At 36.4% G+C, this 15,033-nt stretch overlaps 1 protein-coding gene across 1 annotated transcript; it reads left to right on the top strand.

Annotated features, from left to right (window-relative positions):
* The first annotated feature begins 8,540 nt into the window (after positions 1 to 8,540).
* On the top strand, positions 8,541 to 9,524 carry LOC114092949 (olfactory receptor 1M1-like). The gene has a single exon (XM_027935633.2). The coding sequence runs from the start codon at positions 8,541 to 8,543 to the stop codon at positions 9,522 to 9,524; it is 984 nt and encodes a 327-aa protein (XP_027791434.2).
* The last annotated feature ends 5,509 nt before the right edge of the window (positions 9,525 to 15,033 follow it).

Genomic DNA, 15,033 nt, shown 5'->3' with positions numbered 1-15,033 from the left:
ATAAGGTTCCCACAGTGTGATTAGTTCTTTAGTGTACTTTGTCTTTTTCTCTCTCTTCCTTCTTCTATCTCTTCTCTCCCTTTTTTTTTTTTTTTTTTTTTGTCTTTTACAAATTGTGGAAGAAACTGGGTCATTTTCCTGTGGAATTTCCTACAGTCAGAATTTGTCTGGTTTTGTCACCATACTATAGTTTAACATATTTCTCCGCACTTGATATTTTCCATAAGTTGGAAGTCAGATGGGATCCATGCTTGATTTTGGAAGAGGGAGACCTGTCAAGGATAGTTCTGTGTTGTTCCTTGAGCAGGACACATAATATCTGGTTAGGGCACATTTTTGGTGAAATTAGCAGCTATTTCTCTCTAATATCTAGGCCTATTTATTAAAGCTGAAATAAAAATCAAGTCATAGGTGTGGGGTTACCAGAGTTCTAGGCCAGAAGCCTGATTTTAGGCATCTAACAAATCAGATCCGGCCACTCACCCCAAAAAACAAACAGAAAAGGCAATGGTGAGACCGGTGTGATTCTACATCATGTACAACCAGAAGAATGAGAAGTTATGCTCCATTTTTGTATGATGTGTGAAAATGCATTCTACTGTCATGTATAACTAATTAGGTCAACAACAACAAAAAGATAGTGGTGAACAGCACGAGAGGAACTTTAATCAGTGGGTGACACTGGAAAGACAAGGGGATCCATGTCCTTGACATGGCTTCAAGGGTTAAATGACCCTGAGGTTTTATGGAAAGGGAACTGAGGCCAAGAGTTTGGGGGTCTGTATAGCTGAGAGCTTTTCACGGCAGCCAAAGCGGGTGATCTTGATCAGGTGTGGTCTGTCCGTCATTATCTCAGGATTTGTCAGCCAGGGCCTTTTTCCTGATAAGAAAGTTACTGTTCTGGAAGTTATTTTAATTCATCACAAGATGTTTATTGGATCAGACCTTGTTCCTGGAATCCAAGGTGACGTGGAACAAAGGAATAGAAGCAAAATTGAGGTAGAGATGCTGAATGTTTAATCCTGTTTGTAGCCACCCTGCAAACATTTGCATGCAAAAGTGAAGAATCTTAAGTCCTTGTTAGATGGGCAGGGGTGTGGAGAGGGTGGGAGGAAGAAGAATTGTAATTGGTCCCCCTGCCAAGGGACCCTATCTCAATCCCAGATGACTGGATTTGGCTGCCTGCCTATCTGCATAAGAAATAAACAAAATATGGAAAAAAGGAAAAGGGAACTTTATGCAGTTGATCAAACTGGGAGAAGCAGCTATCTTCTCTTTTCTGGTCCCACAGAAACAGCTATAATTGATGAAAACAAAACCAGGCATATACATATATAGATTTATAGTTGGCCTGAGGAGGGACAAAATGGGCCAACAGGCAGGAAGTACACTCAGGGGATGTAGTTAGCCTGTGCTAGACAGGCCAGGGCAGGGGCAATCTCTGTTCTTCACCTCTTTGGCTCTCTAATGAGTGGGGGAATTGTACCTCTTCAGCTTTTCTTCTTAGCATGAAAAATATTGCTCTCAATTCAGAGGGGGCCCCAAAATTATCCTGTTTCAGAAACAGTTGAAACTCCAGGATGATCTGCTCAAAGTGAGACTAGTGAAAATGAACCACATCCAGGCCTTTTCAATCTCTCCGTTGCCTCCTTGGAATTCTGGGGGGAGGGGATTGGACAGCGAAATTATGATTTAGTCACTGTAATACTTTATTCCCTAAAGTAATAAAGGTGCTACCAGAAACTCAAGTAAATCCTCTGCAAACAAAACAACAAATGTCGCTCCATGGCTTTTGATAAGTACAATTCATTTTGGGTTGGGGGTAGGGAGAATATTGGTTAAATCTCTTTATTTCCACTAGAATTTGGTCAGCCTTATCAACTAGTAATTTGGCTTTCTAGCTGGTGATTAACTTTCTCTCATGCAGGCAAATGGTGGAAAAAAATACCACTGTTTCCATTTTGAGGTTATTTCCATGACACATAATCTATATCAATAAGGCATATGTCATTATTATGTCATACAGACCAAGGATCTCTCCATTTGCAAATAATCTTACATTTTTCAATATAGTCCTCCATCTCCTGCTGTTAATTTTATTTCTCAAAGACTTGTTTAAGTCAGATCTTCTAAGAATGGTAGTTGTAAAATAACAAAACGGCCAGATTAAACATAGCCAAAGGATGAGGTGAGCACAGGAAAGCAGAAAATCTTTAGAGAGTAGGATGGAGACACAATAGCAACGGTCAGCACATTCCTATTGCAATCTTGTGAATCTTCATGCTTTGCATCTAATTCACCTGAGTTAAGTAACAACCAGTCATTAATTACAGAGAGGATAGGTTAGGAGAGATGGCTTCTTGAGATGATGAAATGGGAATCCTCTTGGGTTTCTCCTTGCATGGCTGTTGATAGTACACAAGGCCATGGTGCCCCCTGAAGGGTAGAACTTCCCTGCAGGCCCAATTGTTCACAGAGGTTTCATGGGATTTGCTTGGCAATATCTAGGTACAAGGAAGGAGAATGAGTCACAGACCCAGTTGATACAGGGAGGTGGAAGGGCTCAGCCCCCTCCAATTAGTATTTCATCTGAATGCAATTGGAGCCTCCTGGGGTTAGTAGGGTCCCAGAGTGAGTGCATCTCAGTGAGTCTGCTTCATTGTGATGAGCTACCCTCCAGGAAGGCTTTTGTGGAAAATGATAAAAAAAAGGCATCCCTAATGGGCAAGAGGGAGGGAAGCTCTGCCAGACTTTCTAACTTGGTTTATGATATTAGGTACAGAGAACAGGTGAGGTTAGTGTTACACCCTGCCCTAGTAGTAAATGGAAAAGGACAGAAAATAAAATACCACATTCATTTTGTAGAAAATAGCATGATGTTAGTACCAAGAAGACCAAAGAGAATAGCATAAGGTACAAATATCATAGTTAAGGAGCAATAGGTTGGAGGAATTATGAATTAAAACTTGGAAAGATATATTTTTTTCAGTGAGAAGTGAAGGATGAGATGGAAAATATGGTCGTGTCACTGGGAAAGTAATGGAAGATGTTTTATGGTTCCCAGATGCTAGAAATATATAATAGAGGGTCTAATTTATTTTTTTATTTTTTGAGAATTTAGATGACCTATTTATGAGACAGTAAAAAAGGAGGTACTTATTTATACATCTCAGATTCAACCTTTGTGATACAAAGGTTGTGAGCATACTAGAAATAGAGTTTAGATCATGAAGGCACTAATAGATCGTATTCCTAATGTTCATGTCAACAGCTAAGCACGGCTCTGACTTGTCTGAGCCATAAGATCACACAAGCATATCGTTTGAACTATACCCAGTAACACAAAAGGATACAGGAAGAAATAAAGGCTAAAGTCTAGACACTGGAAAAAGTAAGTTTTCATTCTCTTTTAAGCTCCTACCTTAAAGATGTGATCCATTAAGTAAAGATGGTCTGAACTTATATGATTGAGGAGATTTATGTGATGTATTTGTGATGAAAGACAAAGCAAATGTCTTGCCTGCAGATAAGTAAAGAGAGTTCAAAAGGCAACCATGTTTTAGAGTCGTCAGCACTATTCAGGGGAAATGTCCCTTACTAGTAGACTTGAATATCTACTCCTTTTTGTGACTTATTTCCTACTGTGGAGGTGAGGCATCTTAGAATTTTAGAGCTAGGAATGTTGGATTTATCATATATTTTTGTTCTTCCAACTCTCTAGAGATAGCAATAAAATAACAACAAAGGGAAAGTTTCATAATAGTAATAGGAAGGGGAATCATTAGCAGATGTGATATTTCAGTGAGTTTCCAAGAGACAGAAATAAAGTAGTAATAAGATAAAAATTGCTTAGAATACAGGGAATGGATTTCAGTAGAGGAGAGGGCTGATCTTCCTGGCAGCAAACCAAGGCCCAGAGGGAACCAGTTCAAGAAAAGAGTAAGATGGAGGATGGGGAAAGGGTGAGAAACATGGGGTGGTAACCAAAATGAACACTACAATACAACTAAGCCAGCCATTCTATAAATGTCCTTCTCTCTTCCCCTAACTTAAGACTCAGATCATGGTAGCCTGCATTTTATCCTAAAGAAAACTTGAAGATTCTTCTCTGGAATGAGAAAGAGTTAGGGCTAACAAATTGGCCATTATATCTTAAAGGAAAGTTCTCATTTATATTTGGGATAAATAGCAAAAGGATAAACTCCTCACAAGGTATTAAGTTTTCTTATTTCTGGTAGACACTAATATAGGCTCATATATGCAAATACAATTCCATGAGGAATCGGCACTTACTACCTAACAAGCTACTCCAGTGCACCAAAAATGGCAAATCAGCAGCATCAAAGAGAAATACAGTATGAATAAAAGAAAAATTTGATTCCAGAATAAATTTCAGTCATGCAAGATACAAAGGATAACATAAAAATGTATTTTTTTTCAGAGAAATGCACCCACAAAACAAGAATAGAATACTCCTGTAAGGAAACACACAAAATGATAAAGAGCTCATGGATATGAGTGAAACACAATTGTAAGTATGAAAGAAATAATGATGATGGATTACTATGGTTATAATCTGGGGCATAGGCTATAAAGACAAAGAGAAAACATGAAGAAAAAAGATTAATAAAGATTAATAAACAGAAAGAGATTTAAAAAGTCCTAGGTAGAAAGTTAAAGCAACTGCACAAAAAAGATCTCAGAGTTGAAGAGGGGCACATATCTTCATGTTCAAAAGATCTCCTAAATGCATCACAGAATTCATAAAAAACACCTACAAGCAGCACCATCTTTATAAAGTTTAGGGATGAGAGGAATTAAAATCCTAAAAAATTACCAGGTGGAAACCCAGACAAGGAATAGGAGTCAGACTGGCAGCAGACTTATCATCATCAACCTTGAATAGGAAATAAGAACCAATGGTTATTATAAATAAGTGTAAAATGAAAAGAACTTTAGACAGGAAAAGTCTGAGAAAGATTTATGCCCATGATTACATTATTTGATAGTTTCTTAAATATATATAAAGAAAAAGTAGATGAAAGCCAGGAATTAAAGAACTAAAATAATCATCAGAAATTGGGGAAATGAGAAGATTGCCAGCACAGTGCACAGATATATACCATATCCCTGGTAGATGGGGAACTACCTCAAATCCCAGCCTCAGGTGACATCTCCCTGCCTTAGGACTCTCAGTCAGCTTCAGTGAGGTAATAGAGCTGGACCAGGAAGCACCAATACCATATCAGTAACATTCCAGATCTAGTCTACCATCTAACCTACACTCAGCTAGCAACTCAGCTGACTGGAGCGGAACAGATTAGGACAGTAGGCTAGCTCAAAGATCACGACTTGTACAGCCTGTGCCTAAAGGAGTTCATAACACTGGAGGAGATGGACCAGAAAAAAGATGCCAGAGTGTGGGATCTGTTTGAGGACTTGTTCATGGGGACCAATTAGATTTCTGCTGGTGCATAAACTTCCATTACTTGGACCTTACAGATACCCGTTGATGAGGTCCTCTGTCCCTCCTGCATGGAGCCAGTTGATGCAGCCCTGCTTTCACCCAAGAAGACTCATTGAACTAGGGTCTCTCCTCTGACCTCAAGTGAGCCATAATTTTTGGTGGTTTTGATCTCTGTCATTGAGCCCAGTGAGCCAGGGATTAGGAATTAAGATCATGAACAAGTTTTCTAAACATTCCTAGATGGCTGCAGATGTTGAGGAAAGTATGTGATTTTTAGAAATTTAAGGGTAAGGGAAAGTAGGATGTATTTTAAAGTAAATCCTTGACCCATTGTTTATAAATGTAATTGTATTTAGAGCTTGTTGTTGCTCTAGTACATAGGAATTGATAAAATATTACAGTAGCTGTATGTTTAAATTGTGTATTGAAGATTAGGAAAAAATTTTTTTTCCCCTAAATGAAAAAAAACCTTCTCCCCTCCACCATTTTTTTTAAAAGTTATTGGTATTTGGGTTAAGATTTTATTATAAATTACATTTTATACTGCGGACACATAAAAAGTAATTTTAAGCTTGTTTGCACAGTTGTTTTTTTTCCATTGGAAATGAAATTCATTGCCTTAGGCCATTTTATTAATTATTATTATTATTATTATTATTACTTATTGAGAACACTTTGCTCTTTGAATGCTATTTTATCTACATTTCTCAAGAAATTTTAAATTTAATTAAAAAATTTAAATGGCCATTTTAAATGGTGTGTTATTATCATTGGCTCTGGCTCTATGCTTGAAAACCAATTTATTTATAAACTATAAGTGCTACCTCCTTTTTTTCCCAGTTAGGAAATGCAGAATTAAAAAAAGATTTTTTTTAATTTTTTCTTTTTAGTTATACATGACAGTAGAATGTATTTTGACATATCATACATACATGGAGTATAACTTCCCATTTTTGTGGTTGTACATGATGTGGAGTTACACTGATTGTGTATTCATATATGAACATAGGAAAGTTATGTCCGAATCATTCTACTGTCTTTCCTGTCCCCATCCTCCCTCTATTCCACCCATTCCTCCTTGTGTTATCTGGTGAACTTTAACTACCCCCCAACCTCCAACCTGAGTATTGTGAGTCAGCATCTGCATATCCAAGAGAACATTAGGCCTTTTGTTTTACAGGATTGGTTTATTTCACTTAGCATGATACTCTCCAGTTCCATCCATTTACTGGCAAATGCCATAAAGAAATACAGAATTTGAAGTAATCTCCTAGCTTGTAAGCACACTGAGATGCACTATCCCTTTTCTAAAAAAAAAAAAAAAAAAAAAAAGAGTTAATATGTCAAGAAACCAACCCTATCAAAGTGGGTTTAATATTACCTTTTCCTGTGTGCTTGATCTAATTATTTTGGTTGTTAATATGGTGATAATTGAAAGTCTAGATAAATTCAAAATACTATAGTTACTGATTTATTGACCTTGATTTATACCAGCATGTTTATATAAAAATAGAGATGGCACCATCACAAAACTTAACGAGTCAGTTCTAACATTTTGATTTGTTTTCTTTCCTGTGACCTCCTTCCCTGTTGTCCTGAACCAGAGAAAAAGGATATTTCATCTTGCATTTGCTGTAGTACTGAGGTTATTGGAGTTTATAAGTACATCTTGGTGTCTGTTTCTTGAAAAGGAATTAAGTCCTGATAGGTGACTGTGAAGATCAACCTGGGAGAATAGAGGTAAATATGCTTCAGATTTTGCACAGAAATGAATAATTTGTATAATCAGATGACCTCACAGTTGTGATTTTAGGAATTTGTTCTTTATTATGTCTTAATGATGTAAGACTACTCTCAATCTTGAAACTTCTGAAGTGTTAGAGATAGAGGTGGTCTAGGTGAGATGTTACAGTAATGGTTTATATGTTTAACATATAAATTTTTAACATGTTCCTTGGATAAATGTCTTCAGATCCTTTTCCCATTTTTAGTTGAGTTGTTTTCTTCTCTATGTATTCAAAGATGATTTGTTTGTTTAGCTCAGTCAGTGATGTTACAGCTAAAAATCTAACATTAGCAAAACAAGAAGCAGTCTCCATCTAACAAAGAAAACAGAAATGTTTCTTATTATTTTATATTGTGCCAAATATTTGGCTTTAACACATTTCTACATGTAAAAGCAAAAGTTGTTTTGAGGTTCCTCAAAATTGCATTATAGAAAAATTTAATATATTATAAGTACTTAATTTGACATTCAACAAAGTGATCATTAATTTCTATTATGGAAAGACTCAAAGATGAATCTGACAAAAATTGAAAGAAATAATATTATCAAATAATGTAAAATTGCTACACATATCTTATATTTTCCCAAACTTATACCATACTATTTTAAAATTATTTTTATTACATTTATATAAATTTTCATCAAAATTACTTGTATAGCAACACCAAAGTTTCTCTCTTTGTTTTACTTTCCTGATTTGCCTGTGGGGAAAACCAATCAAAAAGGCATGAGAATCCCATTCATTGACAGGTTTGATTTTTCATTGAAAATTAATAATTAATAAAGTCTATGATTAATCACTTCTACTTTCATCACAGATAAGTTTTAGTTGACTTAACGGAATAGAAAAATCCATACTGAAAGAACAAAATTGAGTTTCTTTTTTTAAAAAAAAATTTATTTGTTATTTTTAGATATACATAACAGTAGAGTCTATTTTGACATATTATACCTACTTGAAAGGGAGGGAGAGGGAAGAATAAAAGTATATTGGATTAGACAAAGGGGAATGAAGGGAAGGGAGAGGGATAGGAATAAGAAAGACAGTAGAATGAATTGGACATAATTTTCCTATATTCATATATGAATAAATGACCAGTGAAAGTCCATATCACATACAACTGAAAAAATTCAGTTTCTTGACATCCAAAGTTAGGACCAGATAGATCTTCACTGCAATGGCCCATTGAAGGGTAGAGACTTTGAGATCTGGTTGAGTCTTGACATCATTCTCATCCCTTTCCAACTCTGATCCTCCGTCTTTGCAGGTGATGTAAACCATATTTTATGGCCACTAAAAATAGGACAGAAGTGACTGAATTTGTCTTATTGGGCTTGTCCAGCAGGCCAGAAATGCAGCCAGTTATTTTTGGAATAGTCCTTGCCATGTACCTGGTTGCAGTTATGGGCAATGCCCTTCTAGTAACTGTTGCTTGCTCAGATCCCAAACTTCATACCCCCATGTATTTCCTTCTCAGCCAGCTTTCCTTTATTGACATATTTCTGACAACCATCACTGTTCCTCAGATGCTTGTGCACACACTATCCACGAATCGAATCATTTCCTACAATTGCTGTATGACCCAGCTGTTCTTCTTTATGGCTGTGGGCAGCATGGAAGGCCACTTGCTGGCTGCGATGGCATATGACCGCTGTGTTGCCATCTGTGACCCCTTAAGATACTCTGCCATTGTCAGCCATTGCCTCTGTCTGCGCATAACATTGACCTCCTGGGTGATTGTCAGCCTTAACAGTCTTCTTTACAGTGTGTTAGTCACACACTTAACCTTCTGTGGAAACCAGGTCACCCACTTCTTCTGTGACATAACTCCCCTGCTGCAGCTCTCCTGCACTCGACCAGTGGTCAATGAAATGCTAATATTCACAGAGGGTGTAGCTGTTGTGGTCAGCCCCTTCTTCTTTATTTTGGGTTCCTATGCCCGCATTGGCATTGCCATAGCCCACATGCACTCAGTTGCTGCCCTGCGCAAAGCTCTGTCAACCTGTAGCTCCCACATTTTGGTTGTGTTGCTCTTGTATGGCTCTGTGATCCGCATGTACCTCCTGCCGTCCTCCAGCTATGACTTGGATCAGGATCGTCAGGTTGCCATCTTCTACACAGTGGTCACCCCTATGCTAAATCCACTAATCTACAGCCTCAGAAACCAGGAAGTTAAAGGAGCTCTGAGAAGACTTTTTAGGAAACTCTGGATCTCAGGAAACTTCCAGCCTGGTTCCCAGGCAAATAGAGAATGGAAACATGAATCCTGAGACCAGAGAGTTATGATCTAACCTGAACATGTTTCAGAGAGATGGGTTGTACCCCTAATAACCATATGAACTACCTTCCTATGGAATAATCTTCACTGTTGACCCCCTTGGTTGGATTATGGAAGAAGTGAGTTCATGAATAAATGTTTCTGGTCCCTATTAACTGATTTAGAATATCATCGGATTGGAAATGAGAAGATACTTAAAAGTCACTAAACCTAAGGGGATGGGAAATACTGGGGAATGATATTAACCATATTATAATGTTAAATTTTGTGCACTTATGAAAATGTAACAACAAATCCTACTGTATGGACAACTGTAATACATCAATAAAAATGTGGAAAAATGCACTAAATATTCTCTAAGCCTGAATGTCTCATATTTCAGGAATAATATGTAACACAGAGAACTACTAAGCAAATGAAAACAATCACATGGCTTGCAGAACTTTGATCATTTTAGTGACTTCTCTACTTAAGCTGTCTAGGTCAGATCAGCTAGTTATCCTCAGCATAGAATTGATAGTCAAAACTGTGCCATTTTGATATTTCGTTCTCTTATCCCACATTGGGGACACCATCCTGAGAAGACCCTTAATCGAAGGGATCTACAAAACCTTGTCCACATGTGGCTTCTACATCTCTGTGGTTTCACTGTACTATGGAACAGTTATTTGGCTATATTTCTTTGCTTTCATCCAATAATGCCAGTGACCATATGTCATTGTGTCTGTGTTGTATTCTCTGGTCACCCCCATGTGAATCCTTTTATTCACACTCTGAGGAATTGATATGAAAGTAGCTCTGAGTAACTTTCTCAGTAGAGGAATATTTTCAGCATGATGGGGATTTTGTTTCCTATTATGGATATTAGACTTCTCAGTCCCTTACATGCATCATTTTCTCTCTGAATTTCTATTTCTTGGTGAATCCTGATGTGGGAGTCTATATTCAGCCTTGTTTCAATTTGAATTTAGTTTTTGTCTCTATTTAATTTTCTTGTGGATCTTAGAGTCTCAGGAAAGGTTTTCACAAACATGTCTGCACATTTTTACTTTTCACTTGGTATCCTTTTTTATGGGCCAGGCTATATGGGCAATGACCAAACAGACTCCATTTTACCCTGAGACTTCATATCATGTAAGAAATGCTTCTCCCATGGGAAAGGCCTGCCTCTGTACTCATTAATAATTACCTAGTATAACATACTTGCAACACAAAATAGCAATTTTTATACAATGTAAAATTGTTCTCTTTGGTTTCCATTTTTCTGGGGCAATGTACCTTGGCAGAGATTGATTGTCTAGATGTTAGTAACCATTCTCTAACGTGTATTGAACGAGGGTCATTTTGATCCCCTTCCCTTCTGCTTGCTTGCTGCTATGCCAACCTGGAAAATGTGTGGGAAATACCAGTGTACCCATTGCATTGTCTCGCTAACTGCCCAATCCAGCTTCTGTACCTGCTTGCTTACAGCTACGTCAACCCAGATTTGGTTTTTGCCTTTAAATATCCTAAAAAGCTCAGGCTTGTGGCTTTTCCTTGCAGAGACAGTTATGGGTCCTGTGGGGAGTAGTCACAAGCTGGCTGGCTAAATAACTCTTCAATTTGGACAAAATTGGGACTTGGTGTGTTTTCTCAGCAACCTGCCCCACAACACCTTGTCTTACCAACATTGGAATTTTCATGTAGTCAAAGCCATTATTCTTTTTAAAATATTGCATGGTTTTCTTTTTATAGCAAAGTTTTTTGACTCTTACAAGATAACACATTTAATTACAAATTATTTTTTGTGAATAGTATGTATAAATTTATTTTTATTTAAAATTGATACATAAAGTTGTACATATTTACAGGTACTCTTGTTCTTTTTTGTATTTATTAGTTCCTTGTACATATTACATAATGTTTAAACACAGGTAGGCATATCTATTTTCTCAAATATTTAAAATTTATCCTGATAAAAACATTCCAAATCCTTTCTTGTAGGCTTTTTTTTGTGTTTTGAATTATGCAGTATGGTATGATTATCTTTAGTCAAGCTACAGTGCAATAAAACACAGAACTTATGTAACTAACTTATGATTCATTAATCCACTTTTCTCCTTCCCTCTTCTCCCATATTTTTATCATCTATTTATAATTTCTAACTCAATATCTAATTATTAAGTTATTTTACTAGAGAGATGGTAACCAGGTACATAACCTTTTTTTTTTTTCTCAAAAAGAGATGACATGGTCATAAATGTAAGTGAGACGGATAGATGCAAAAAGCCATGGTAATTTTTCAAACAAAATAAATAGGTACAGGACAAAAGTGTGAACAGAAACCTGGTTGGAGCACTCAAGGATCTAGAAAGTTAAACTGGGTGTGAGATACAGTATCAATAGTAGAGATTTTGAAAAGACCTGCCAGGTGGTGTGGTAATTATGAGAAATCTGAAATGGGGGTTCAGCTTCTGAAGGTGTGGGCTGAAGAATGGGTTGGCAGGATGTGAGGAAGTGTAGGCCACCTAAACTGAGTTCAAGCAGTTCTTCAGGGGAGTTTAATCCACCTGTAATTTGTTACAAACGAAAAAAAGGTACCTTCCTGCACCCAATATGTTATGTGCAACAGATCTGGTCATTTGTATTCTCAGGAAAATAATGGGATTGTAGAATATGCATTTATTTCATTTAACTATTACTGCTGCATTATTCTACAAAATAGATACACTAAGAAGCCTGTCTGAAAAAGTTACATACGAAATCATTGTAACTGACAATAACATCATAGAAAATGCAAAATAATCAAGATAATAAAATGATCAGTGAATGCTAAGACTTTAGTGTACGGGATGGGAGGGATGAATAGGCAGAGCAAAGAGGATGTTAGGGTAGAAAATCTATTCTGTCTGATGGTGTAGCAGTGGGTATATGTCACTATGCGTTAGTCAAAAACAAAGCTGAAACAACCAACCAAGGGGAAAGTAACTACAACTGTACAATCCCAAGCATGAATCCTAATGTAAGCTATAGATTTTAGTTAATAATGTAACAATTTTGGTTCAATTGTAACAAATGTGTTACAACAAAGCAAGATGTCAATAGAAGGGGGAAAGATATCAACAGAGGAACTGGGCCTAGGGGTTAGGAAAAGAGCTGTATGAACAATTTCTGTTCAATTTTTCCATAAATTTAAAGCATATCTTAAAAATATTTTTTTTAAAATTTATACTATTTTAAACCTGTATCCTCCGAGTTCCTACTACTTTACCTCTTAAACAAGTGGTATTGATAAGGAGATTTTTAAAAATGTTCTGTAAGTATGATGAATGACAAATTAAATGTCATTGTACTTTTATTTTCTACTTCACTGATTGTCAATGCTATGAAGCATCTGACTCTATGTTTGCTGGCTATTTTGGACAGAGATATCTGGCTATTCACTCAAATTTCACCATTTGTGAAGTTTCACTAGGAGAGAGCTTCTACATTTTCAATTAGTCTAGGTCTCAGTGACATTGTTCCTAGTGGAAGAAAATGTGTGTTATTTCCTGGTCAAGATTTTGAAAAACAAACAAACAACAACAACAACAAAAAAAGATTTTGGAAAACAAATGGATCTACTTATCTATTGGAGGGAAGCAGATTATCCTCATTGCTTAGAGATAATGGAGCCTGGTTCCTGAATTTCCACATGATGAAAATTCATCTACCCACCAGGAGATCTACCCTTAACCATTACAGCAGCCATCATTACCCTTTTTACTACAAAATTCCTTCATGTGAAATAAACGATCTTATCTTTCTCTTGCTTTTCTATCAGGTGGTTTGTCTTTTACTTACTGTATTGTAGACAGTCTTCATATAATGTGGATGTTAATCCTTTGCCCTTTCTATATAATGCAAATGTCTCCCATTATTTTGATATTGTTACTTTAAAAATATATAACAATGTCTCAATTTTAATGTGCTTAAAGTAATTAATTCATCTATTTATTTGTTCTTGATTTTAATGGGATCCGTTGAGGAAATCACTTTGCAATAGTCACCATTGTGTTTTCTAGATACTAAGGAAGAGACATGGCATCAGGAAGAGCACAGTCTGATAAAAATGAACTTCTTTTCAAGAAAATGCCTTTCATTTGCTTATAGTAGACATATCCCAGTGAAATCCCTTCTAGGACAACTCCATATTAACCCCAATTCAACACACACAATGCTTTATGAACAATTTAGTTGTGCAAGATATTGTCAGAGTCTAGGGGATATTTGTGTCTATGGAAAATAGGAGTCAATTGAGCCCCTTGAATAAAACACATGCACTCAGCCTAATAAATACTGTGTGACAAGAAAGTGAGCCAGATTTCATAAGTTAGCATATCACTACAGATATGTTTTGATAATTATTCAACATTACCCATTTATGATAGCACTTGAACAGTCCAATCCCTGGATAGAATTTTAGAGTAGCTTTGCCCAGTTAATCATGTCATTGTTTCAACCAAATATCTCTGAAGTATTAAAAATAAAAATATAGGACATCTCCTCTTATGTACCTAATGAGAGTTAGTTGTATTTTCACGTGAAATTTTAAATCTTTCCTTCTAGGCCTTAAAAATCCTTAAAATACATGCAGGTGATTATTGTTAGTGTAATGTGAAGTATAAAGTCATTTAATCATTTTAAATGTTAATAATGAAGTATTTAAAATTATTTTCATAGTTTATTCTTTCCTCACTCCTCTGATATGCTAACGGCAACATATCTGATTTTTGTAGATGTATCAGTTGTTTCTAATGTAGCTGTTATGTCTACATGGTTCTTATACCATATCCTAATTTGTTAATATGCATTATTACCCTATTAAAAACTTTTAATTTATGATAACTTCTCTTATGAGGCAAGATGACTGAAAAGTAATGTAGACTCGACTGTATGACTCATCCTTTCTACTGCTGGCTATAAAGAAATAAAAAACTGAGTGCTTGTGCTGAATACATTGAATACATGAAATGGTTTTTAGAAGCATTGCTTCTTTTTATTTTGTAAGGGGGGGGGGGGAGAGAGAGAGAGAGAGAGAGAGAGAGAGAGAGAGAGAGAGAGAGAGAGAGAGAGAGAGAGAATATGAATCTTTTTTGTAGATGGACACAACACAATGCCTTTATTTTTATGTGGTGCTGAGAATTGAACCTGGGTCCTGCCTGTGCTAGGCGAGCGCTCTACCGCTGAGCCACAATCCCAGCCCCTACAAGCATTGTTATAGATAAATAGAATTGCATAAATACTTATACATGCAAGCATATGAGAGAAATTAAACTTTTATTTCATGGAATAATTTGAGAAGGATTGGCATTGGTTCTTCTTAAATGATCTGTTAGAACTTCATGAGAATCCTGGGCTTTTCTTTGTTAGAAGACTTTTTGTTACTGCTTTAGTGTTGTTGCTTGTTACTGGTTTGTTTAGGTTTTCACCCCAAGTACAGACAGGGGGTGCCCTGGCACCTGGGGTGAAGAGGAGCTGCC

The sequence above is a fragment of the Marmota flaviventris genome, chromosome 13, assembly GCF_047511675.1.
Source record: "Marmota flaviventris isolate mMarFla1 chromosome 13, mMarFla1.hap1, whole genome shotgun sequence".
Taxonomy (NCBI): domain Eukaryota; kingdom Metazoa; phylum Chordata; class Mammalia; order Rodentia; family Sciuridae; genus Marmota; species Marmota flaviventris.
This window is presented reverse-complemented; position numbering and strand designations above follow the sequence as displayed.